At 39.2% G+C, this 27,274-nt stretch overlaps 1 protein-coding gene across 1 annotated transcript in view; it reads left to right on the plus strand.

Moving 5' to 3' along the window:
* CDH6 (cadherin 6) overlaps nt 1–27,274 on the plus strand; it is a 199,659-nt gene that overhangs the window by 130,725 nt on the left and 41,660 nt on the right. The window contains exons 3-5 of the mRNA XM_060191189.1: nt 2,838–3,132; nt 6,994–7,113; nt 8,829–8,996. Of these exons, the coding sequence (XP_060047172.1) occupies nt 2,838–3,132; nt 6,994–7,113; nt 8,829–8,996 (583 nt within the window). The remainder of the gene's footprint in view (nt 1–2,837; nt 3,133–6,993; nt 7,114–8,828; nt 8,997–27,274) is intronic.

Raw genomic sequence — 27,274 nt, forward strand, 5'->3', positions numbered from 1 at the left:
CCTCCTCTGCTGTGGCTAACAGCAAAAGCTGTCATGACCCCAGCCAGCTGGGGTGCTTTGCCTCATGCATCTTCCTATCAAGTTCATCTTTGGAGGCACTCAAAACATCCCGCCAACCTCCCAAAAACCTCCACACCCTTTCAGGATTCAAAGTATTGATTTGTGTCTGCAATCATTAAAACAGTTTGGACAGTAGGGAGAAAAATCCGAGACAAATGTGTCAGGGCTCATTCCAGGTGACATCATATTCCAGCGTCTGATGGTCTAAACTTTACACTAAGTGTGACTCCTGTATAAGTTCTCAGAGGCTTCTTTCTTACACTTTTAATTTTCTTTCCTTTATCACCTTATTGAGAGGTTAGTAGATCATCACAGCATAGTTGTTGACTTTCTCATCTCCCCCATGATAGGTGTCTACAAAATGCTCTCCTCTCCAACTTGGGTCCTTTTCCACCATCATGTATCAGCGCCCCAAAGGACCCTGCCCTTCCACTTCTTTCTCACAAGTCCAATGCTTTGGTACAATAAACCTGCCTAGGCTTTTCTAAGACAACTTGCTAATGGCTGCACAAAATAACTAGACATAAAGCACAGACGCATACACATAGTTCACGGTGTGATGGCCTCATGCCAAGATATGAAGGTAGCTTCCTGGAAGGAGCTTATTGAGGACCTCTTACAGCTTGCTGTGCACTGAAAACATTACCACAAACCAAGTCAAAAATGTTGCCACCCCATTCTATTTCCAAGTTTCAGCTTCTGTCATAAAATCTAAACCCCTTTGGACTTTCTCCCCATCCATAGAAACAGGCACTAGTGGAGGCCTTTATATTATAGTGCCCTAACACTGAGCTGTGACCGGGGCTGTCTAGTGGAGGCCTGTTTAAAAAAAAAAATCAAAGTATTCTGATGCAAACTAAGGAAACTTGGCAAATTATCCAACTTCAGGCTGACTCTACTGTTTCTTAAGTTAACTTAAAATCTGAGTATCAAATGTTATTTACAAGTGGACTTGTAAATTGTCCGACCCCAGGGTTTCAAGGCTTTGTTCTTGGCAACACTTAAAATGTACCTGGGAAGTGTGGGCTGGGCCTGAGAGATGGCTCAACTTGTAGAGGTGACTCAGCTTGTTGCCACATGGGAGCACCATGTTGGAGCCCCCAGCTGCCATGTGGGTGCACCTGCAGGAAAGAAGTTTTAGGAGTGGTGGAGCTGGGCTGCAGTGTCTCTACTCCTCCGTCTCTCTCTCTCTCTCTCTGCCCTCACTCTCCATCTAAAAAAGGAAATGCTGTGGGAGAGAGAGCATAATGGTTATGCAAAGAGACTCTAATGCCTGATGCTCCAAAGCCCCAGGTTCAATCCCCTGCACCACCATAAGCCAGAGCTGATCAGTGCTCTAGTAAAAATAAATAAATAAAAATAAAAAGTAAAATGAGATAATTTAATAAGTAAATAAATAAGAAATAAAAAAGAAAATTCTCCCCAAAAGTCCTCTAAGCAACAACACCTGATGACATTATGATGATGGTGATGACGACGTAGTATCTGGAGGCCTGGGAGATAGCTCTCTGGGTAGAGCACACATTTTACCATGGGCAAAAACCCAGGTTAAACCCCCCCGGCCATCACATGGTAGTGCCTGCATGAGAAATTCCAGAAAGAATAGAGATATTTATGGTATCTCTCCTTCTTTGTCTGTCTCTCTCAATCTTAATTTTTCTCTACCAGAATGGAGAAAGAGAGAGAAGAAAGAAAGAAAGAAGAAAAAGAAAGAAAGGGAAGAAAAAAACAAAAGAGAAAGGAAATAGCGGGATCATGCAGGTGTGAATCCCCGTTTATAACACTAATGAGGGAAAAATGCTTCTCATGGTCTGGGGAGATAGCACAGCAGTAACACACAGGGCTTGTCTATGAGAGTCACAGTTCTGATCCTGAGCATCACCAATATCCAATAGTGTTCTGATTTATAAATGTTTCTCAATTGCTCCTAGTTGAATTGCATTGGTAAATATCATGTCTTTCCCCTCAAATGTGAATATCAGTGCCATTATTCTAGATTCAAAGAGATTGGCTAGCTTTCCTAAGATACTTCCCCAAGATACTGTATAGGCAGATTGTACTGAGACTCTCTGTTTCAAAATTCTTTTCTCAATTATATTTCATTTCTCTAATATGTCAGAATACACAGAAGTGAGGAGGGAGTATTAGCAGAATCTGAATGCCTTAGTGAAAATTGTTCCATTCTAGTTAACATTCGTTTACAAATCTTGCTATTGCTCTGGTATTCTGCTTTTCCTTCTTCAAGAAAATGATTAGCAATTTTTCTCCAAGCTCTATTCCAGTTCTGGAATTAAGTGTAAAGAAATATTTACGGGAGTTGAGCGGTAGCACAGCGGGTTAAGCGCAGGTAATGCAAAGCGCAAGGACCGCTGTAAGGATCTGGGTTTGAGACCCCCGCTCCCCACCTGCAGAGGAGTTCCTTCATGAGTGGTGAAGCAGGTCTGCAGGTGTCTATCTTTCTCTCCCCCTCTATGTCTTCCCCTCCTCACTCCATTTCTCTCTGTCCTATCCAACAACATCAATAATATCTACAACAATAGAACAACAAGGACAAAGAAAGGGAAGAAATTAATTAATTAATTAATTTTAAAAAAAGAAATATTTATAAGCAAATGGCAGTTACTCTTAATGGTTGATATGAATAGTACAAAAATCTCTAATTGCAGCTCTTAGAAAGAGTTGAATGAATGTTAACATAGCATGCAGCATAAAGACAACAACAATTTAGAATCACATGCTTGACTTTTATTTTCTTTAATTTTTTTTTCCTACACTAGTTACATTCAGACCAAGATAGAGGAGATGGATCACTTAAATATATCCTTTCAGGAGATGGAGCAGGCGATCTCTTCATTATCAATGAAAACACAGGGGACATACAGGCCACCAGAAGGCTGGACAGGGAAGAAAAGCCTGTCTACATCCTCCGTGCTCAAGCTATAAACAGAAGAACAGGAAGGCCTGTGGAGCCCGAGTCTGAATTTGTCATCAAGATCCATGACATCAATGATAATGAGCCAATATTCACCAAGGAGGTTTATACGGCCACTGTCCCAGAAATGTCTGATGTTGGTGAGTGAGATGAGCTTTCTACCATATGGTTCTTCTCTACTACGACAGCTGGCTAGAAATTCCTATGAGTATAAATCACTGAACTGGATGAATTTAAATGCAGAATTCCAAAAGTTCCATTTCAGTTATTTACTTATTTATTTTTTTGTCAGTGCTTCCATGATTTCTAGCATTACTCTAGTCATTTGGCGGTGGTGGTGACAGTAGTAGTAGGAGCAGTAGTAGAATTAGTAGTACGAAAATATCATTTCCTCTAATGATGAGCATTGAAAAGTGGCCGAGGAGAGTGGGAAGAAGGAAAACCAATTCACCTCGCACTCCGATCCCCACTCTCTCTTTTTATTTTACTTTTTTATTCAGTCTGTGCTTCAAAAAGTTTGAGACATTCAATCAGATCCCCACTCTCTTTACCTTGGTATTGAGATCCAAGTAAAGAGCTCCCCAGTGAAAAACAAGAACTTGAATTTACAGCCCAGACTAGAATAGTGACAATGGTCATTTTAGATGTGGAAAAGAGACTCAGAGAAAACCGTTTGAATCCATAAATAATACATGGATGATGTGTGATTATGTCATTTGCTAATTGGTGGGGTCTGAGAGACTTTCATGACTTCAGTATGAAGAGTTAATATTTTGTACACAATTTTCCACCAAATTTTAAAACTTTTTTAAAACTTTATTTGATTTAATAGGACAGAGAGAAATTTAGAGGGAAGAGGAGGAGAGAAGGGAAGAGAGACACCTGCAGTAGTGCTTCACTATTTGTGCAGTTTTCCCCCTGCAGGTGGGGACTGGGGGTTGGGGCTTTCCTACCAATTTTAAAGGTAATATACATGCAAATGTGTTTAGATTGCAAGAAGGAAAATGGCATTTAAAATAAGAAAAATATAGACTAGTATCACTCATAGCCACATTAAAATGCTTTAGCGGCAAATTTTAAACTACTTGTATGGAAAAGGTTATCTTTTCTAAGTGTCAAAATCAAAAAGACTAAATTACAATATAGAAAAATTGCCTGTAAATCTGTGAGGCAGGTATTAAAGACATTGCAGTTCATAGTTCCAAGAGCTGGAAAAATGCCTAATCTGCAGAAATGATTATAAATTTTCATCGTTTTTCCCATGAAGAAGTTGCTTATCTGGCTATTTGATGCCACTTTGTTTGATTATAAAAATTGTTAGCCATCACCAAAAGAAAGAAGATTGGAATTCTTTCAGGAGGAAAATTTACTAGGAAGAAAAGAAAGTTTTCTCTACATGGTAAAAGGCAGGAAAAATGAATAAAGGATAATCTGTCATCAGTACCAGCCAGTCTCTCTGTTACCAGATCTGTTGGCTACCACTGCATAACTATAGGGGGTGCCATTCCCATTTTGAGTCCACCATGGAATTAATGTGCACTGAAAATCCAAGAGGTAATTGACAGTAATATTTCTGGAAGATAAGGGAGCTTTGTCTCATTTGAGTATAGGTACAGTTATGTTCACTTTCATCACTTGCACAAATTCATACACCACTGTGATAGCTGAAGACAACTTAGTTTAAAAAAAAAAAATCCATTAAGGTTACCAGCCAGAAATAAGGTGGCATGAATGAAGTTCTGTGTCAAGTAGACCTGAGTTGAAAACTATCTCTTCTAGTAAACAACAAACTGACTAGTAAATAATATGGCACCTCCGATCCTCCACTTCATGTCTTTAAGAAGAAAATATAGATGTCCACTCCTAGGGTTTGTCATGAGGTGAAAATGAGAGAAGCTGAGGTGCAGAATTCCCAATACAATAACTGGCAGTGAACAACACTCAAAATACCCAGATAATCATATTCCAAAAGTATTCCAATTTAGAGCAGTTATTGCCTGATATTTTATAGTGCCAGGGTCTTGCAAGTATCTGACTCTACCACTCTCAAACAGTCTTTGTCATATATAATTTTTGTTAGACCAACAGGAAAGACACCACAACACCAAAGCTTCCCCTCATGCTCTGGTGCTGCCATTTGGTGTTGTGGTTGAGACCCAGGCCTCGGTCATGGCAAGCAGCATGCCTTGCCTGGTGAGCGCTCTCCCATCATCAGCATTCAAATTTTGTGTTGATGTTAAATAAGGATATTGGCCATGTGTTGGCTTCTATAATTAGCATTCACACTAAAATCCTATGACTCTCATTCTTCCCCTCTCCCCTCTCAACTTAATAAGGATAAGTATTCTGTTTAACATCAATATGCTATATGCAGAGCATCAAATCAAGCACACAATTTAATATCCATATAGAATAAATGAAATCATTTAACTATTACAAAAATATGGAAAAATATAAACATGTAACTATTTTTTGGTTTTTGTTGTTTTGTTTCATTTTTGTTTGGGGTTTTTTTTTTTTTCCTTTTCAAGAACCGGAGAATTCTTATAGCAATATACTTATTATTTATTTGATTTGAATGCAAAAGATCAAACTTAAAATGATCTTAATCATAGTGTTTTACCCTTTTGAAAAGTCTAACTCTTTTAGAATAAAACAAAATCTATGAAATTTCTCTTTTCAGCAAAATACAGATGAAGACATACACACACAAAAAAAAGATCTATGGAATTACAAAGGGGTTAGAGACACTTTGTAAATGACTAGACCACTGTGGACCCTAAGTAAGAATGTTCATTTAAAATATCATAGTCTATATTGTGCATCTAGTTATAATCACCTTGTAATAGATTCCAGATGTCTGTGCTATGCTGTTCCAATTAGTTCTCCATGTAATTTGAAAACTACCTCTTCGAGGTTCAAGGTCTTTCAACCTCTTATAGTTATCAAATAAATGTTATTATTTAGTATGCTTTTATTGGCAAGTAATGGAAAACTCAACTCAAATTTAATAATAAAACCATTAGCCACTTTACCTAAATGGTCTTTGGAAATGGTATAATTTGAATTCAATAGTTTGTCTGAGATTTTCTATCCTATTCACCTTTGTTCTCAGGATGGCATATCCTTGGTCACAAAAACAAAACAAAGGAAAAAACTACATTTTCATGTTCCACATCAGCACATTAGAGTCCTAAAGAAAGAGCACCTATGACACAGAAAATCCAGCACTAGGGTTGCGGGTGGGTGTAGCACACTCAATTGAGTGTACATGTTACCAGGTACAAGGACCTATGTTCAAGCCTCCAGTCCTGTCCTGCAGGTGGGAGCTACCACGTGGTGGAGCAGTGCTGCAGATGTCTCTCTCTCCCTCTCAGTCTCTTCTTCCCTCTCAATTTCTCTCTACACTATCAATTAAAATAAATAAATATTTTAGAAAGAGAGACATTGAGTTCAGCTAAATCTTAAGTAGTCCCCTACTTAGACAACTTTCAGAGCTAATCCCTATGATCTACAAGATCATAAATGACTTGGGCCTAGATAAATTGAAGGAGTCACTATAGTAACAGTCCAAATCAAATAAACTTGCCAGTAGGTTGAAATCGATATAACCCAAAGTCTTGGTCATTCCAGTGTAAGATTCTGAGGGCCAGACAGTGGAGCACTTGGTAGAATAGACCTGTTAGAATGTACAAGGACTGAGGTTCAAGTCCCTGGTCCCCACCAGCAGAGGGAAAGCATCATGAGTGGTAAAGCAGTGCTATAGGCCTCTCTCTCTCTCTCTCTCTCTCTCTCTCTCTCTTTCTCTCTCTCTCTCTCTCTCCTTCCCTTTCTCTCTCTCCCTCCTCCCCTCTCTGTATATATTCCCATCCTTCTTGATTTCTATCTCTATCAATACATAAATAAATATTTTAAAAGTAAGATTTCTATTTCTGTGTTACCTATCAAGAACTCATAATTGACCCTTAATTAATTTCCAATTCATGTTTCTATCATTACAGGCACGTTTGTTGTCCAGGTTACTGCCACAGATGCCGATGATCCAACATATGGAAACAGTGCTAAAGTTGTCTATAGTATCCTCCAAGGACAGCCTTATTTTTCAGTTGAATCAGAAACAGGTTAGAATTCTTTCTGATCTTTTTTTATACAATCTGTAAGTCAAACTGACAGGCTCAACTGAGCTAGCATGCTTTTTAATAAAAGCAATTAGAATGATGGAATTTGTCTAGGTTTGTCTGCCAAACTCCAGTGACACATTAGTAAACATGGCATCCAGATCATTTTAATCAAACATTCTGTCAAAGACACTGGATCTTTCATCCACTGTGTTTAGACAGTGTAGGAGCAGAAGAATTATATGGAGTATTATGGGGTTTTTTTTCCACTCTAGGGTGAAGCAAAAGGCCCACTCCTTCTGAAAAATAAGACTACATGTAGCTACATTTTGATTTGTTTTCTAGTCATAATAAAGGATTGTATCTCCCTACCTTTCTCTAGAGCTATATATAACCACATGATTAGTTTGGGCCAATAAAATGTGATGATGATCCATGTGAACAACTTTCAAATGGAATTTTTGACCTGGTGCACACACAGACCACTATGTTCCCTTCCTCTTACCATAGTAGTTGTAGAAAGAAACCAAAGTTGAGATGAATCCCTATTCTGGGTGTCTAGGCTCAGTAGAGCCTTCTTCTAGTCTTCTTAAAGCAAAAGCAAAACTTCAGTTGTGCACAGTTAATCCTATATATTGCTACTATCATAACATCAGTCCAATTCTCTTATAGTTTTTCAAGCATCCCATTATTGTTAGGAGGAAATCAAAATCTTTCTCAGATACCACATTCAGTAGAAAATCGATGTGTTAAAAAAGCAGTCAACTTGGAAAGAGTCCCAAGGAGAAAGAAAAATTTTGAGCTGAAAAAATAAGCATGAAAAACTAGAAATATTCAACTTAAAAGACAAAAGGCTGAGGTGATTTCCTGTGTTTTAAATAGAGAAGAACTATTATTTGGAGAGCTAAAAGCAACTGCACTTTCACTGAAGTCAAGACTATAGGAAGAAAATTGACCTGTTGTCTCAGAAATTCTTGTTAAAAATAAAAAGATATTTTCAGCATCATTAGTTGTTCAGCCTTAGAATCTGCCAACAGAGAATGGTCCAAAGCCTTCTCCAGTGTTCTTGAAAGATTGTTGTTAAGCCTAAACTGTATGTAGAAATCTGGCAAACTTTTAAAAATTCTTTTAACTAAGTATTTCATAACTACCTAGCAGTAGAGATAATTTTAGCTTAATCTAAGAATGTCAGGTACTGCTGGTACCAGTTCACATCAACATTAGGAGGACTTAATTTTCTAGGGTCATACAAGTTGAGAATTAGAGAATTATGAGAGAACTGATACTGTCTTTTTTTAATGCCATAGTTTCATGTTCAAGAAAATCCTCAGAACATTCATGATGGTGGGTATATATAATGAGCAAGTGGAGCTCATGAGTCAATTTCTTCCTAATACTCTTAAATGTCTTTTGTTAAGCAATTTTAGCGGCATGCCTTTGTACCACTTGCCAAATACTACTTACAGTCTATACTACTGCGGGATTTTACTTCTATTAATTGTCATTCTTTGTGCTGTAGGTATTTTATTAAAACATACCTCTCTCCCCTAGATGGTTGTAATTTCTTTCAGTCTAAAGGCTATCTATATTCATGTTTATGACATCTGCATAGTGCTTTGTATATTGAGTTGGACAGTTTGTTTTTCTTTGCATAAATAAATAACCCAATAAAATATTTTTATTACATCCCCTTCCACTTCTGAATTCCATATCCACAGGTATCATCAAGACAGCCTTGCTCAACATGGATCGTGAAAACAAGGAGCAGTACCAAGTGGTGATTCAAGCCAAGGACATGGGCGGCCAGATGGGGGGCTTATCTGGGACCACCACGGTCAACATCACGCTGACAGATGTCAACGACAATCCTCCTCGGTTTCCCCAGAGTAGGAACATTTGATAGAATAAGTTTTTTTTACACTTTAATAAAACATTAAAAATGATATATAACATCCATGATTGCAATGATTGTCACAAATTAATGCACTTAGCTAGAAACAGCAGTATTTTTTTTCTTTACTGGGGGATTAATGTTTTACAGTCAACAGTAAATACAATATCTTGTACATCCATAACATTTCTCATTTTTCCACATAACAATACAACCCCCACTAGGTCCTCTGCCATCCTGTTCTGGGACCTGAACTCCACCCACTCACCCACCCCAGTCTTTTACTTTGGTGAAATACACCAACTCCAGTCCAAGTTCTGCTTGGTATTTTCTCTTCTGATCTTGTTTTTCAACTTCTAACTGTGAATGAGATCATCCCATATTCATCCTTCTGTTTCTGACTTATTTCACTTAACATGATTTCTTCAAGCTCCATCTACTCTGAATAATAGTCTAGCAGCCGTTCTCATTGAGCACTTGATATATAACCTGCCATTCTCTTCTGGCCTTTAGAGTTTGTGTGGAGAAATCTGCTGATGATCTTATGGGTTTTCCTCAGTAGGTGACTCTTTGTTTTTCTCTTGCAGCCTTCAGGATCCTTTTTTTATCCCTATACCTTTCCATTCTAAATATGATGTGTCTTGGTGTCTTTAGCTCTAAGTTAATTCTGTTTGGGTAGCTCTGGGCTTCTTGAACCTTTATTTCTTTTATGTTGGAAAATTGACTAGGAAGTTCTCATCTATTATGTCCTGTAGAATATTTCCACCTCTGTCTCTTTCTTCCTCTGGTAGGCTTATAATGCATATATTAATTCTTTTTTTATAATTTTTTATTTAAGAAAGGATTAATGAACAAAACCATAAGGTAGGAGGGGTACAACTCCACACAATTCCCAACACCCAATCTCCATAACCCACCCCCTCCCCTGATAGCTTTCCCATTCTCTATCCCTCTGGGAGCATAGACCCAGGGTCATTGAGGGTTGCAGAAGGTAGAAGGTCTGGCTTCTGTAATTGCTTCCCCACTGAACATGGGCGTTGACTGGTCGATCCATACTCCCAGTCTGCCTCTCTCTTTCCCTAGTAGGGTGGGTCTCTGGAGAAGCTGAGCTCCAGGACATATTGGTGGGGTCTTCAGTCCAGGGAAGCCTGGCCAGCATCCTGGTGGCATCTGGAACCTGGTGATTGAAAAGAGAGTTAACATACGAAGCCAAACAAATTGTTGAGCAATCATGGATCCAAAGCTTGGAATAGTGGAGAGGAAGTGTTAGGGAGGTACTCACTACAAACTCTAGTATAATTCTGCTTTCAGGTATATATTTTGCAGTAGTTTATGGATACGTGTGAACATAAGCTCTCTCTCACAGAAACTGGTGTATAACTAGGTTATGGGACTTTGTTAGAAAGTGAACCACCTGAGATGAAATTAGAGTGTACTATAAAAGGAAAGGTCTCACCCGAGTAATGAAGCTGAAGGGTTGTTATTCCACACGTGAAGTCTCTGGACACAGTCTGAGGTAAAGCATTTTGAGGTGGCAATCATTGCATTGGTTAGGTTGTGATCGGCGGATGCAATATTATTTGGTATGGATTGGGAGACGCATACCGGAAAGTGGGCCCTATCCAAGGGTTCCAGGACTGAGGGAAGTAGGGGCTCTATAGTGGAGATGTGAGGTTCCTGCTGTCTTAGGGTTCAAAAAGACAATCGATAGTTAATGTTATCACATTATTTGGTAATTGGGTTATCTTTGAAAAGTCCTTTTGTTAGTACAGTCCTTTTGTACAGTATCCAGTATCTTGTATATAGTTGTGCTATTGGATGCTTCTAATCTACTTGGTCTAGGCTTTAGAGAGAGTCCACATATCAAATACACAGCCTATATATTAAAAAGATTCAGTTTGTGTTTTGAGAAACTTTGAGACATACAACTGATTTTCCCACTCTCATATTGATTAACTACTGATTTATATGTCTACATTTTGCTATGAGTGTACATAAACACCATTCCCACCACCAAAAGACTGTGGTCTGACATCTAGGTCTTTGATCCATTTGGAGTTGATTTTTGTTTCTGGTGAGATAAAGTGGTTCAATTTCATTCTTCTGCATGTTACAACCCAGTTTTCCCAGCACCATTTATTGAAGAGAGCCTCCTTTTTCCATTTAATCCTTTGGGCCCCATATCAAAAATTAGATGCCCATAGGTGTTGGGATTTATTTCTGGGCTTTCAATTCTGTTCCACTGGTCTGTGTGCCTATTTTTGTTCCAGTACCATCCTGCTTTGATGATGATGGCTTTATAATATAGTTTAAGGTCTGGGAGTGTGATGCCTCCATTTCTGTTTTTTTCCTCAGGATGGTTTTGGAAATTCTAGGTGTTTTCAGGTTCCAGATAAATGATTGTAGTGTCTGTTCTATTCTCTTAAAGAAGCCTGGTGGAACTTTGATGGGTATTGCATTAAATTTGTATATGGCTCTGGGGAGAATATTCATTTTGATGATATTTATTTTTCCAATCCATGAGCATGGATATCTTTCCATTTCTTGGTATCAGTTTCGATTTCCATGAGTAGCGACTCATAGTTTTCAGCATACAAGTCTTTCACTTCTTTGGTCAACTTTATTCCTAGGTATTTGATTGATTTTGCTGAAACAGTAAATGGGAGTGATTTCTGGATGTCTTCTTCTTCTTCAGATTTACTGTTTGCATAAAGAAATGCCACTGATTTTTGTACATTGATTTTGTAGCCTGATACCTTGCTATATTGCTTAATAACTTCCAGTAATTTTCTGCTGGATTCTTTAGGTTTTTCTATGTATACTATCATATCATCTGCAAATAGTGAGAGCTTGACTTCTTCCCTTCCAATCAGTATTCCTTTGATTTCTTTCTATTGCCTGATTGCTATGGCAAGAACTTCCAATACTATGTTGAAGAGTAACGGTGACAGTGGACAGCCCTGTCTAGTCCCCGATCTGAGGGGGAATGCTTTCAGCTTCTGTCCATTGAGTATGATGTTGGCTTAGGTTTGCTATATATATACTCCACTATCTTGAGGAATTTCCCGTCTATTCCCATTTTTTGTAGAGTTTTGAGCATGAACGGGTGTTGGATTTAGTCAAAGGCTTTCTCTGCATTTATTGATATAATCATGTGGTTTTTGGCTTTGCTTTTATTGATGTGGTGAATGACATTGATTGACTTACGGATGTTGAACCAGCCTTGCATTCCTGGGATGAATCCCACTTGGTCGTGATGAACAATCTTTTTGATATGTTTCTGTGTCCGGTTGGCCAAGATCTTGTTTAATATTTTGGCATCTATGTTCACCAGAGATATTGGTCTGTAGTTTTCCATTTTTGTTCTGTCCCTATCAGCTTTTGGTATCAGGGTGATGTTGGCTTCATAGAAGGTGGAAGGGAGTATTCCTGTTTCTTCTTCTTCTTCTAGCGTTTGCCCCTGTTTCTTCAATTATATGGAATAGCTTAAGAAGTATGGGTATTAACTGTTTCCTGAAAGTTTTGTAGAATTCGTTTGTGAAGCCATCTGGTCCAGGACTTTTGTTGTTGGGAAAATTCTTAATAACGGTTTCAATTTCTTTGTCTGTGATTGGTGCATTTAGATTTTGTAGTTCTTCTTGGTTCAGTTTTGGAAGGGCATAGGTTTCTAGGAATTGTTCCATTTCTTCCAGATTCTCTAGCTTGGTGGCAAATAGTTCTTTATAGGAGTTTCGCAGGATTCTCTGGATTTCTGTGGTGTCAGTTGTGATATCTCCTCCATCGTTTACAATTCTATTAATTTGAGTCTTCTCTCTTTTTTGTTTGGTGAGTCTGGCTAGGGTTTGTCAATTTTGTTTAATCTTTCAAAGAACCAACATTTGGCTTCATTGATCTTTTGTATGGTTCTTTTATTTTCGATGTTGTTTATTTCTGCTCTAACTTTAGTGATTTCTGTCCTTCTGGTAGCTTTAGGGTCCCCTCATTCCACTTCCTCTAAGTCCTTGAGGTGTGCAGTAAGGGCATTCATTTGAGCTTCTTCTGGTGTTTAATATGTGATTGTATGGCTATAAGTTTCCCTCTCAGTACTGCTTTAGCTGTGTCCCAAATATTTTGATAGGTTGTGTCTTCATTTTCCTTAGTTTCAGGAACATTTGAATTTCCTGTTTGAGTGAGTCTCTGACCCAGTGGTTCTTAAGGAGCATGTTGTTTAGTTTCCAAATTCTGTGTCTTTTAATAATTTTCCGTTTGTTGTTATTTTTACTCCACTGTGGTCTGAGAAGATACTTGGGATGATTTCAATGCTCTTGAATTTATTGATGCTGTCTTTGTGGCCTAACATGTGGTCTATCCTTGAGTATGTGTTATGTGGATTTGAAAAGAAGGTGTATTCCAGTTTTTTGGGGTGGAGGAGTCTGAAAATGTCCAAGAGATCTAGTCTGTCGATCTCTTCATTTAATTCTCTTGTATCTTTATTGGTTCTCTGATTTGTTGATCTGTCTAAGTGTGAGAGTGGTGTATTGAAGTCTCCCACTATTATTGTATTACTATTGATGTATTTTTGAAATTCTTTCAGTAGATGCTTAATGTATTTAGATGGTCCCTCGTTTGGTGCATAGATGTTAATAATTGTTAAGTCTTCTTGGCTGATCGTTCCTCTAATCATTATGTAATGTCCTTGCCTATCTTTTATTACTTTATTTAATTTAAAATCTATCATGTCGGACATGAGAATGGCTGTTCCTGCCCTTTTTTGTAGTCCGTTAGCCTGTATGATAGTTTTCTATCCTTTCACTTTAAGTCTGTGTTTATCTTGTTGTGACAGATGGGATTCTTGCAAGCAGCATATGGTTGGGTTATGTTTTCTGATCCATCCCCCCACCCTGTGCCTTTTGATGGGTGAGTTTAAGCCATTGACATTTATTGATATTATGGATTTAATGTATTGTAGTACCATTGTTCTAAAAAAATTTGTTTGCTCTGATATATTGCAAGTATTATAGTGATGTTCTTGTTTATAAGAGGTCTTTTAGAACCCCGGCTTGGTGATGGTTGCCTCCTTTAACTGTTGTTTATCTAAGAAGGTTTTGATCCCTCCATCTAGTTTGAATGAAAGTCTAGCAGGATATATTATCCTTGGTTGAAACCCTTTTTCATTCAGGGCTCGATAGATATCTTGCCACTCCCTTCTGGCTTTTAGAGTTTGAGTAGAGAAGTCTGCAGATAGTCTTATGGGTTTTCCCTTGTATGTGACTTTTTGTTTCTCTCTTGCAGCCTTTAGGATACTTTCTTTATCCTTACTTCTTCTCATTGTGACTGTGATGTGTCTTGGTGTCTTCAGGTCTGGGTTGATTCTGTTTGGTACTCTCTGAGCCTCTTGAATCTTGATATCCTTTCTGTTATTCAGGTCTGGGAAGTTTTCTTCTATTATTTCCTCTAGAATGTTTGCTTCCTCTTCCTCTCTTTCTTCCTCTGGCAGGCCAATTATGCGAATGTTACTTCTTTTGAGATCATCCCATATGTCTCTGTTGTTGTTTTCAGTGTCTCTCAATCTCTTTTTAAGCTCTTTCACCTCTTTCTTTGTTTTCTCTAACTCATCCTCTGTCTGACTAATTCTGTTTTCTGCTTCTGTTAGTCTGCTTTCCCTTGCCTCAACTTCTTTCTTCATTACAGCTGTTTCAGCTTTCAGTTCTCTAATTGCCTCAAGATAATCAGTATTTTCCTTGGGGGTCTCAACTGTTGTTTCCCTAATACTGCCATTCCTTTCCTCCAATGTTGTTTTCATTTCTGTGATTAATAAGTTTATTATTGCTTGCATACTTTTCTTATCTATGGTTACTTCTGGCTGATTTGTAGTTTCTTCTGGGTTCTTGTCTTCATTCATTGGAGTAGCAGTTTTATTTGTTTTTAATCTACCCATTTTTTATTTATGTGTTTCTTTTTTTATGCTCTGTTGTTCCTCAGTTGTTGTGTCTTGAGTACAAGTAACACTTTACCAAATACCTTTATGACAATTGCACTCACCAACCTCCGGAATAACAGTAGCAACTGAAGTAAGTATTGAAGTAGTTTAATCGTTACCAGTTAGCCAAACAATTTCTCCAGTCCGTGAAAAAATAGTAACCAAATCCCAGTGAAGAAAGAGAAAAGAAAGAAAGGATAGCAAGAATAGACAGTTATGCAAATCTACAATCCACTGTATATTCTAGGGGTCACAAGAGGGGAAGGGAACTAGAGCAGAGATACACACATAGAGAGTCCAATCTGAGTCAGATTTCTTCCCCAAAATAATTCACAAATTCAGAAAGGCAAAGAAGAAGGAAGAAGTGTATGACAAGATTAAAAAGAGAGAGAGAGAGAGAGACAAGAGAGAGAAAAGGGAGAAGATAAGAAAAAGAGTTGTAATTAAAGAGCAGTGAAAAGAAATTCCCAAATGTGTATCAGTGAATTCAAAAAAGCACCCTGTTTGGTGGTGTAGAGGATCCTGCTAGGAGCTGGTCTCCAGGGACTGCTTATGGGGGGGGGGGGGGCAGGAAGGAGGTATGCTTGAAAATTAAAAGGAAGAAAAAAAAATTTTCCCCTTTTTTCCCTACTCTAATTCTTAACCCAAATTAAGTTATATTCACCTCCTTGGTGTCACCGCTAGGACCCCTTATTGGCTGGCCTGCTAAAGGCAGAAAATCCTACCGTTTCCAGGAGATGTGGTCTGAGCTCAGCCACTAGCAGCTTCTCAGTCCACCATCTTCCAGGAAACCCCCCCTCCAGACTTTTTTAAAGGATTTCTCAAAAATGAAAACTAGCTCCAAGTCCTTTTGATCCAATGAGAGCTGTACTCAAGAAGTCCTCGAATCTGCCCTCAGGGTCACGGTGGTCCCCGGAGACTCCCAAGAGAAAGCCCCGAGCTACAGTGCTCCCTTTCGGTCCTCGGCAGGCCACCCAGCAGCGCTCAGCAACCGGTGGAGGAGCCGCCTTCCCGAGCCGAGGACAATGCCTGGCGCACCCGCCTTGCCCGCCACTGCCTGGGAAGGCTGGAGCAGCCCGACCTCTAGTCCGCACCACCTCTACTCTAATTCTTTTTTTTTTATTTTTAAATTTTTTATTTAAGAAAGGATTAGTGAACAAAAGCATAAGGTAGGAGGGGTACATCTCCACACAATTCCCACCACCCAATCCCCATAACCCACCCCCTCCCATGGTAGCTTTCCCATTCTCTATCCCTCTGGGAGCATGGACCCAGGGTTGTTGAGGGTTGCAGAAGGTAGAAGGTCTGGCTTCTGTAATTGCTTCCCCGCTGAACATGGGCGTTGACTGGTCGGTCCATACCCCCAGTCTGCCTCTCTCTTTCCCTAGTAGGGTGTGTCTCTGGGGAAGCTGAGCTCCAGGACACATTGGTGGGGTCTTCAATCCAGGGAAGCCTAGCCAGCATCCTAGTGGCATCTGGAACCTGGTGACTGAAAAGAGAGTTAACATATGAAGCCAAACAATTTGTTGAGCAATCATGTATCCCAAGCTTGGAATAGTGGAGAGGAAGTGTTAGGGAGGTACTCACTGCAAACTCTAGTGTAATCCTGCTTTCAGGTATATATTTTGCAGTAGTTTATGGATACGTGTGCACATAAGCTCTCTCTCACAGAAACTGGTGTATATCTAGGTTATGGGACTTTGTTAGAAAGTGAACTACCTGAGATGAAATTAGAGTGTACTATTAAAGGAAAGGTCTCACCCGAGTAATGAAGCTGAAGGGTTGTCATTCCACACGTGAAGTCTCTGGATACAGTCTGAGGTGAAGCATGTTGAGATGGCAATCGTTGCTTTGGTTAGGTTGTGATCGGCGGATGCAATATTATTTGGTTTGGATTGGGAGATGCATACGGGAAAGTGGGCCCTATCCAAGGGTGCCAGGACTGGGGGAAGTAGGGGCTCTATAGTGAAGATGTGAGGTTCCTGCTGTCTTAGGGTTCAAAAAGACAATCAATAGTTAATATTATTATCACATTATTTGTTAATTGGGTTAACTTTGAAAAGTCCCTTTGTTATGGTTTGCTGTACAGTACCCAGTATCTTGTATATAGCTGTGCTATTGGAAGCTTCTAATCTACTTGGTCTAGGCTTTTGAGAGAGTCCGCATATCAAATACGTAGCCTATATATTTAAAAGATTCAGTTTGTCTTTTGAGAAACTTTGAGACATACAATTGATTTCCCCCTCTCATATTAATTAACTACTGATTTATATGTCGACATTTTGCTAGGAGTGTACATAAACACCATTCCCACCACCAAAGGACTGTGACCCATCCCTCCCGCCCACGCCCACACCCCACTGGCCCAGGAAGCTACATGTCTACCCCTCACCACAGGGCTTTTACTTTGGTGCCCTACTTACAATTTGATCAGGTCCTGCTTTTAGTTTCCCTTTCAGATCTTCTAAGTCAGCTTCTGTTGATGAGTGGGATCATCCCATACTCATCTTTATCTTTCTGACTTAGTTCACTTAACATAATTCCTTCTAGCTCTGTCCAAGATGGGTCAGAGAAGGTGGGTTCATTGTTCTTGATAGCTGCATAGTATTCCATTGTGTATATATACCACAGCTTTCTCAGCCACTCATCTCTTGTTGGGCACCAGGGTTGCTTCCAGGTTTTAGCTATTATGAATTGTGCTGCTATGAACATAGGAGTACACACCTCTTTTTGGTTGCCTGTTATGGAGTCCTTGGGGTATAACCCCAGGAGAGGAATTATTGGGTCATATGGAAGGTCCATGTCTAGCCTTCTGAGAGTTCTCCAGACTGCTCTCCACAGAGGCTGTACCAATTTACATTCCCACCAGCAATGTAAAAGGGTTCCTCTGTCCCCACATCCTCTCCAGCATTTGTTGCTGCTGTCCTTTTTGATGTATGCCATTCTTACAGGAGTGAGGTGGTATCTTAGTGTTGTCTTAATTTGCATTTCTCTGACAATCAGTGACCTAGAGGAGTTTTTCATATGTTTGTTAGCCTTTTGGATCTCCTCTGTGGTGAATGTTTTGTTAATTTCCTCTGCCCATTTTTGGATGGGGTCATTTGCTTTTTTGGTGCTAAGTTTGCTGAGCTCTTTATATATTTTGGTGATTAGTTTCTTGTCTGATGTCTGGCATGTGAAGATCTTCTCCCATTCTGTGAGGGGTCTCTCTGTTTGTTTAATAGTTTCTTTGGATGTGCAGAAGCTTTTCAATTTGATGTAGTCCCATTGGTTTGTTTCTGCTTCGGTCTTCCTTGCAATTGGGTTTGATTCATCAAAGATGTCCTTGAGGTGTATGTGGGAAAGTGTTTTACCAATGTTTTCCTCTAAGTATTTGATTGTTTCTGGTCTGACATCTAGGTCTTTGATCCATTTGGAGTTGATTTTTGTTTCTGGTGAGATAAAGTGGTTCAATTTCATTCTTCTGCATGTTACAACCCAGTTTTCCCAGCACCATTTATTGAAGAGAGCCTCCTTTTTCCATTTAATCCTTTGGGCCCCCTTATCAAAGATTAGATGCCCATAGGTGTTGGGATTTACTTCTGGGCTTTCAATTCTGTTCCACTGGTCTGTGTGCCTATTTTTGTTCCAGTACCATGCTGTTTTGATGATGATGGCTTTATAATATAGTTTAAGGTCTGGGAGTGTGATGCCTCCATTTCTGTTTCTTTTCCTTAAGATGGTTTTGGCAATTCTAGGTGTTTTCAGGTTCCAGATAAATGATTGTAGTGTTTGTTCTATTCTCTTAAAGAAGCCTGGTGGAACTTTGATGGGTATTGCATTAAATTTGTATATGGCTCTGCGGAGAATATTCATTTTGATGATATTTATTCTTCCAATCCATGAGCATGGGATATCTTTCCATTTCTTGGTATCAGATTCTATCTCCTTGAGTAGCGACTCATAGTTTTCAGCATACAAGTCTTTCACTTCTTTGGTCAACTTTATTCCTAGGTATTTGATTGATTTTGCTGAAACAGTAAATGGGAGTGATTTCTGGATGTCTTCTTCTTCTTCAGATTTAGTGTTTGCATAAAGAAATGCCACTGATTTTTGTACATTGATTTTGTAGCCTGATACCTTGCTATATTGCCTAATAACTTCCAGTAATTTTCTACTGGATTCTTTAGGTCTTTCTATGTATACTATCATATCATCTGCAAATAGTGAGAGCTTGACTTCTTCCCTTCCAATCTGTATCCCTTTGATTTCTTTCTCTTGCCTGATTGCTATGGCAAGAACTTCCAATACTATGTTGAAGAGTAACGGTGACAGTGGACAGCCCTGTCTAGTCCCCGATCTGAGGGGGAATGTTTTCAGCTTCGGTCCATTGAGTATGATGTTGGCTGTAGGTTTGCTATATATGGACTCCACTATCTTGAGGAATTTCCCATCTATTCCCATTTTTTGTAGTTTTGAGCATGAATGGGTGTTGGATTTTGTCAAAGGCTTTCTCTGCATCTATTGATATAATCATGTGGTTTTTGGCTTTGCTTTTATTGATGTGATGAATGACATTGATTGATTTACGGATGTTGAACCAGCCTTCCATTCCTGGGATGAATCCCACTTGGTTATGATGAACAATCTTTTTGATGTGTTGCTGTATCTGGTTGGCCAAGATCTTGTTTAATATTTTGGCATCTATGTTCATCAGAGATATTGGTCTGTAGTTTTCCTTTTTTGTTCTGTCCCTATCAGCTTTTGGTATCAGGGTGATGTTGGCTTCATAAAAGGTGGAAGGGAGTATTCCTGTTTCTTCAATCTTATGGAATAGCTTAAGAAGTATGGGTATTAACTGTTTCCTGAAAGTTTTGTAGAATTCGTTTGTGAAGCCATCTGATCCAGGACTTTTGTTGTTGGGGAGATTCTTAATAACGGTTTCAATTTCTTTGTCTGTGATTGGTGCATTTAGATTTTGTAGTTCTTCTTGGTTCAGTTTTGGAAGGGCATAGGTTTCTAGGAATTGTTCCATTTCTTCCAGATTCTCTAGCTTGGTGGCAAATAGTTCTTTATAGAAGTTTCGCAGAATTCTCTGGATTTCTGTGGTGTCAGTTGTGATATCTTCTGTATCGTTTACAATTCTATTAATTTGAGTCTTCTCTCTTTTTTGTTTGGTGAGTCTGGCTAGGGGTTTGTCAATTTTGTTTAATCTTTCAAAGAACCAACATTTGGCTTCATTGATCTTTTGTATGGTTCTTTTATTTTCGATGTTGTTTATTTCTGCTCTAACTTTAGTGATTTCTGTCCTTCTGGTTGCTTTAGGGTTCCTTTGTTCCTCTTCCTCTAAGTCCTTGAGGTGTGTAGTAAGGTCGTTCATTTGGGCTTCTTCTTGGTGTTTAATATGTGATTGTATGGCTATAAGTTTCCCTCTCAGTACTGCTTTAGCTGTGTCCCAAATATTTTGATAGGTTGTGTCTTCATTTTCATTAGTTTCCAGGAACATTTGAATTTCCTGTTTGAGTGAGTCTCTGACCCAGTGGTTCTTAAGGAGCATGTTGTTTAGTTTCCAAATTCTATGTCTTTTAATAATTTTCCGTTTGTTGTTATTTTTACTCCACTGTGGTCTGAGAAGATACTTGGGATGATTTCAATGCTCTTGAATTTATTGATGCTGTCTTTGTGGCCTAACATGTGGTCTATCCTTGAGTATGCGTTATGTGGATTTTAAAAGAAGGTGTACTCCAGTTTTTTGGGGTGGAGGTGTCTGAAAATGTCCAAGAGGTCTAGTCTGTCAATCTCTTCATTCAATTCTCTTGTATCTTTATTGGTTCTCTGCTTTGTTGATCTGTCTAAGTGTGAGAGTGGGGTATTGAAGTCTCCCACTATTATTGTATTACTATTGATGTATTTTTGAAATTCTTTCAGTAGATGCTTAATGTATTTAGATGGTCCCTCGTTTGGTGCATAGATGTTAATAATTGTTAAGTCTTCTTGGCTGGTTGATCCTCTAATCATTATGTAATGTCCTTGCCTAACTTTTATTACTTTATTTAATTTAAAATCTATCGTGTCTGAGATGAGAATGGCTGTTCCTGCCCTTTTTTGTCGACCGTTAGCCTGTATGATAGTTTTCCATCCTTTCACTTTAAGTCTGTGTTTATCTTGTTGTGACAGATGGGATTCTTGCAAGCAGCATATGGTTGGGTTATGTTTTCTGATCCATCCCCCCACCCTGTGCCTTTTGATGGGTGAGTTTAAGCCATTGACATTTATTGATATTATGGATTTAATGTATTGTAGTGCCATTGTTCTAAAAAACAATTTATTTACTCTGATATATTGCAAGTATTATTGTGATGTTCTTGTTTATAAGAGGTCTTTTAGTACCTCTTTCAGGGCCGGCTTGGTGATAGTTGCCTCCTTTAACTGTTGTTTGTCTAAGAAGGTTTTGATCCCTCCATCTAGCTTGAATGAAAGTCTAGCAGGATATATTATCCTTGGTTGAAACCCTTTTTCATTCAGGGCTCGATAGATATCTTGCCACTCCCTTCTGGCTTTTAGAGTTTGAGTGGAGAAGTCTGCAGATAGTCTTATGGGTTTTCCCCTGTATGTGACTTTTTGTTTCTCTCTTGCAGCCTTTAGGATCCTTTCTTTATCCTTACTTCTTCTCATTGTGACTATGATGTGTCTTGGTGTCTTCAGGTCTGGGTTGATTCTGTTTGGTACTCTCTGGGACTCTTGAACCTTGACATCCTTTCTGTTATTCAGGTCTGAGAAGTTTTCTTGTATTATTTCCTCTAGAATGTTTTCTTCCCCTTCCTCTCTTTCTTCCTCTGGCAGGCCAATTATACGAATGTTACTTCTTTTGAGATCATCCCATATGTCTCTGTTGTTGTTTTCAGTGTCTCTCAATCTCTTTTTAAGCTCTTTCACCTCTTTCTTTGTTTTCTCTAACTCATCCTCTGTCTGACTAATTCTGTTTTCTGCTTCTGTAAGTCTGCTTTCCCTTGCCTCAGCTTCTTTCTTCATTACAGCTATTTCAGCTTTCAGTTTTCTAATTGTCTCAAGATAATAAGTATTTTCCTTGGGGGTCTCAACTGTTGTTTCCCTAATACTGCCATTCCTTTCCTCCAATGTTGTTTTCATTTCTGTGATTAATAAGTTTATTGTTGCTTGCATACTTTTCTTATCTATGGTTACTTCTGACTGATTTGTGGTTTCTTCTGGGCTCTTGTCTTCATTCATTGGGGTAGCAGTTTTATTTGTTTTTAATCTACCCATTTTTTATGTGTTTCTCTCTCTTTATTTTTTATGCTCTGTTGTTCCTCAGTTGTTGTGTTTTGAGCACAAGTAACACTGTACTAAATACCTTTATGACAATTGCACTCACCAACCTCCGGAATAACAGTAGCAACTGAAGTAAGTATTGAAGGAGTTTAATTGTTACCAGTTAGCCAAACAATTTCTCCAGTCCGTTAAAAAATAGTAACCAAATCCCAGTGAAGAAAGAGAAAAGAAAGAGAGGATAGCAAGAATAGATAGTTATGCAAATCTACTATCCAGTGTATATTCTAGGGGCAACAAGAGTGTAAAGGGAACTAGAGCAGAGATACACACATAGAGAGTCCACTCTGGGTCAGATTTCTTCCCCAAAGTAATTCACAAATTCAGAAAGGCAAAGAAGAAAGAAGTGTATGACAAGATTAAAAAAGAGAGAGAGAGAGATAGAGAGAGATAAGAGAGAGAAAAGGGAGAAGATAAGAAGAAGAGTTGTAATTAAAGAGCAGTGCGAGGAACTTCCCAAATGTGTATCAGTGAATTTAAAAAAAAAAAAAAAAAAAAAACACCCTGTTTGGTGGTATGGGGTATCCTGCTAGTAGCTGGTCCCAGGCACTGCTTATGGGGGGGGGCGGCGGGAAGGATGTATGCTTGAAAATTAAAAGGAAGAAAAAAGAATTTTTTCCCCTACTCTAATTCTTAACCCAAATTAAGTTATAGACACCTCCTTGTTGTCACCGCTGTGGCCCCTTATTGGCTGGCCTGCTAAAGGCAGAAAATCCTATTGTTTACACGAGATGTGTCCAGAGCTCCAAGGCTAGCCACTTCTCAGTCCGCCATCTTCCGGGAAACCCCCCCCCCTCCAGACATTTTTAAAGGATTTCTCAAAATTGAAAACTAGCTCCAAGTCCTTTGATCCAATGAGAGCTATACTCAAGAAGTCTTTGGATCCGCCCTCAGGGTCGCGGTGGACCCTGGAGACTCCCAAGAGGAAGCCCCCGAGCTAAAGTGTTCTCTCCGGGTCCTCTGCCCGCCGCGCTCTGCAACCGGCGGAGGAGCCGCCTTCCTGGGCTGGCGGAGGACAATGCCCAGCGCACTCACCTTGCCCGGCACCGCCTGGGAATTCTGGCGCCCACTAGTCCGTGTCACCTTTACTCTAATTCTTAACCCAAATTAAATTGTAATCACTTCTTTGGTGTCCCCCCTTATTGACTGGCCTGCTAAAGGCAGAAAATCCTACCTTTGCCGACGATGTAATCAGAGCACTCGCTGTTAGCGACTTCTCAGGCCGCCATCTTCCTAACTCCCCCTCTACTCTAATTCTTAACCCAAATTAAATTATAGTCACCTCCTTGGTGTCACTGCTAGGACCCCTTTTTTTTTTTTTTATTAGGGGGTGCCAATAATGCTAGTGCTGTCAGAAGATCTTTGGGAGTTCATTTACTTTATTTTTTTTTTCTTTTTTATTTAAGAAAGGATTAATTAACAAAACCATAGGGTAGGAGGGGTACAACCCCACACAATTCCCACCGCCCAATCTCCATATCCCACCCCCTCCCCCGATAGCTTTCCCATTCTCTATCCCTCTGGGAGAATGGACCCAGGGTCATTGTGGATGCAGAAGGTAGAAGGTCTGGCTTCTGTAATTGCTTCCCCGCTGAACATGGGCGTTGACTGGTCGGTCCATACTCCCAGTCTGCCTCTCTCTTTCCCTAGTAGGGTGGGTCTCTGGGGAAGCTGAGCTCCAGGACACATTGGTGGGGTCTTCAATACAGGGAAGTCTGGCCGGCATCCTGATGACACCTGGAACCTGGTGACTGAAAAGAGAGTTAACATACAAAGCCAAACAAATTGTTGAGCAATCATGGACCCAAAGCTTGGAAAAGTGGAGAGGAAGTATTAGGGAGGTACTCACTGCAAACTCTAGTGTACTTCTGCTTTCTTACTTTGGTGCCATACTCCAAACTCAGTCAATTTCTGCTTTGCGTTTCTACTTCTTTTTTTTTTTTTTTTACATGCATAACATTCCCCAGATTCCCATTTAACAATACAACCCCCACTATTTCATTCATCATCTTTCATGGACCTGTATTCTCCCCACCCACCCACCCACCCCAGAGTCTTTTACTTTGGTGTAATACTCCAATTCCATTTCAGGTTCGACTTGTGTTTTCTTTTCTAGTCTTGTTTTTCAACTTCGGCCTGAGAGTGAGATCATCCCGTATTCATCCTTCTGTTTCTGACTTATTTCACTCAACATGATTTTTTCAAGGTCCATCCAAGATCGGCTGAAAACGGTGAAGTCACCATTTTTTACAGCTGAGTAGTATTCCATTGTGTATATATACCACAACTTGCTCAGCCACTCATCTGTTGTTGGACACCTGGGTTGCTTCCAGGTTTTGGCTATTACAAATTGTGCTGCCAAGAACATATGTGTACACAGATCTTTTTGGATGGCTGTTTTGGGTTCCTTAGGATATATCCCCAGGAGGGGAATTGCAGGGTCATAGGGTAGGTCCATTTCTAGCCTTCGGAGAGTTCTCCAGACTGTTCTCCACAGAGGTTGGACCAATTGACATTCCCACCAGCAGTGCAGGAGGGTTCCTTTGACCCCACACTCTCTCCAGCATTTGCTGCTGTTACCTTTTCTGATGTGTGACATTCTCACAGGAGTGAAGTGATATCTCATTGTTGTCTTGATTTGCATTTCTCTGACAATCAGAGACTTGGAGCATTTTTTCATGTGTTTCTCGGCCTTTTGGATCTCTTCTGTGGTGAATATTCTGTCCAAGTCCTCCCCCCATTTTTGGATGGGGTTATTTGTTGTCTTGTTGTTGAGTCTGGCAAGCTCTTTATATATATTGGTTATTAAACTCTTATCTGATGTATGGCATGTAAAGATCTTCTCCCATTCTGTGAGGGGTCTCTTGATTTGGGTAGTGGTTTCTTTTGCTGTGAAAAAGCTTTTTAATTTTATGTAGTCCCATAGGTTTATACTTGCCTTAGTCTTCCTTGTAATTGGATTCGTTTCATTGAAAATGTCTTTAAAATTTATGCGGAAAAAAGTTCTGCCAATATTTTCCTCTAAGTATCTGATAGTTTGTGGTCTAACATCCAAGTCCTTGATCCACTTGGAATTTACTTTTGTATTTGGTGAAATACAGTGATTCAGTTTCATTCTTCTGCATGTTTCAACCCATTGTTTCCAACACCATTTGTTGAAGAGACTCTGCTTCCCCCATATAATAGTCTGGGCCCCTTTGTCAAAAATTAGATGTCCATATGTGTGGGGCCTCATTTCTGGGCTCTCAATTCTATTCCACTGGTCAGTGTGTCTGTTCATGTTCCAGTACCAAGCAGTTTTGATGACAATGGCCCTATAATACAGTTTGAGATCTGGCAGTGTGATGCCTCCGGTTCTGTTCTTTTTTCTCAAGATCGTTTTGGCAATTCTAGGTCTTTTCTGGTTCCAGATAAACATTTGTAGCATTTTTTCTATTCTCCTAAAAAATGTGCTTGGGATCTTGATGGGGATAGCATTAAAGTTGTAGATGGCTCTGGGTAATATATTCATTTTGATGATGTTAATTCTTCCAACCCATGAACATGGAATATCTTTCCACTTCTTTGTGTCTTTTTCAATTTCTTTGAGTAGTGACTCATAATTTTCAGTATACAAGTCTTTTACTTCTTTCGTTAGGTTTATTCCTAGATATTTTATAGTTTTGTTGCTATAGAAACAGGAACTGATTTCTGGATTTCAATTTCTTCTAACTTAATGTTTGCATAGAGGAATGCCACTGACTTTTGAATGTTAATTTTATAGCCTGACACATTACTGTATTGCCTGATGATTTCCAAAAGCTTCTTGCTGGATTCCTTAGGTTTTTCCATGTATACTATCATGTCATCTGCAAATAAGGAGAGTTTGACTTCTTCTCTTCCAATCTGTATGCCTTTAATTCCTTGCTCCTGCCTGATTGCTATGGCAAGAACTTCCAACACTATGTTGAATAGTAATGGTGATAGTGGGCAGCCCTGTCTAGTACCTGATCTGAGGGGAAATGCTTCCAGTTTTTCACCATTGAGTATGATGTTGGCTGTAGGTTTGCTATATATAGACTCCACTATCTTCAGGAATTTTCCATCTATTCCTATTTTTTGTAGTGTTTTGATCATAAAGGGATGTTGTATTTTGTCAAAGGCTTTCTCTGCATCTATTGATATGACCATGTGGTTTTTGGTCTTGCTTTTGTTGATGTGGTGGATCACATTGATTGACTTACGTATATTAAACCAACCTTGCATGCCTGGGATAAACCCCACTTGGTCATGATGAACAATTTTTTTGATATACTGCTGTATCCGGTTGGCTAGAATTTTGTTCAATATTTTCGCATCTATGTTCATTAGAGATATTGGTCTGTAGTTTTCTTTTTTGGTTGTGTCCCTGTCTGCTTTTGGTATCAGGGTGATGTTGGCTTCATAGAAGCTGGCAGGGAGTATTCCAGTGTCTTCAATCTTCTGGAAGACTTTTAAAAGTAGAGGTATTAGTTCTTCTTTGAAAGTTTTGTAGAATTCATTTGTAAAACCATCTGGTCCAGGACTTTTATTTTTGGGAAGATTTTTGATAACTGTTTCAATTTCATTAGCTGTGATGGGCCTGTTCATGTTATCCACTTCCTCTTTACTTAGTTTTGGAAGTTGGTAGGTATCTAGGAAATCATTCATTTCTTCCAGGTTCTCTAGCTTGGTGGCATATAGTTGTTCATAGAAGCCTCGCATGATATGTTGAATTTCTGCAGTGTCTGTTGTGATTTCTCCTCTTTCATTTACTATCCGATTTATTTGGGTCTTCTCCCTTTTTTGTTTTGTGAGTCTGGCTATAGGTTTGTCGATTTTGTTTACTCTTTCGAAGAACCAACATTTACTTTCATTGATCTTTTGTATGGTTTTCCTATTCTCAATGTTATTTATTTCTGCCCTAACTTTAGTAATTTCTGTCCTTCTGGTTGCTTTAGGATTCCTTTGTTGTTCCTCTTCTAGGTCTT

This window comes from Erinaceus europaeus, chromosome 5, assembly GCF_950295315.1.
Source record: "Erinaceus europaeus chromosome 5, mEriEur2.1, whole genome shotgun sequence".
In the NCBI taxonomy this organism is placed as follows: domain Eukaryota; kingdom Metazoa; phylum Chordata; class Mammalia; order Eulipotyphla; family Erinaceidae; genus Erinaceus; species Erinaceus europaeus.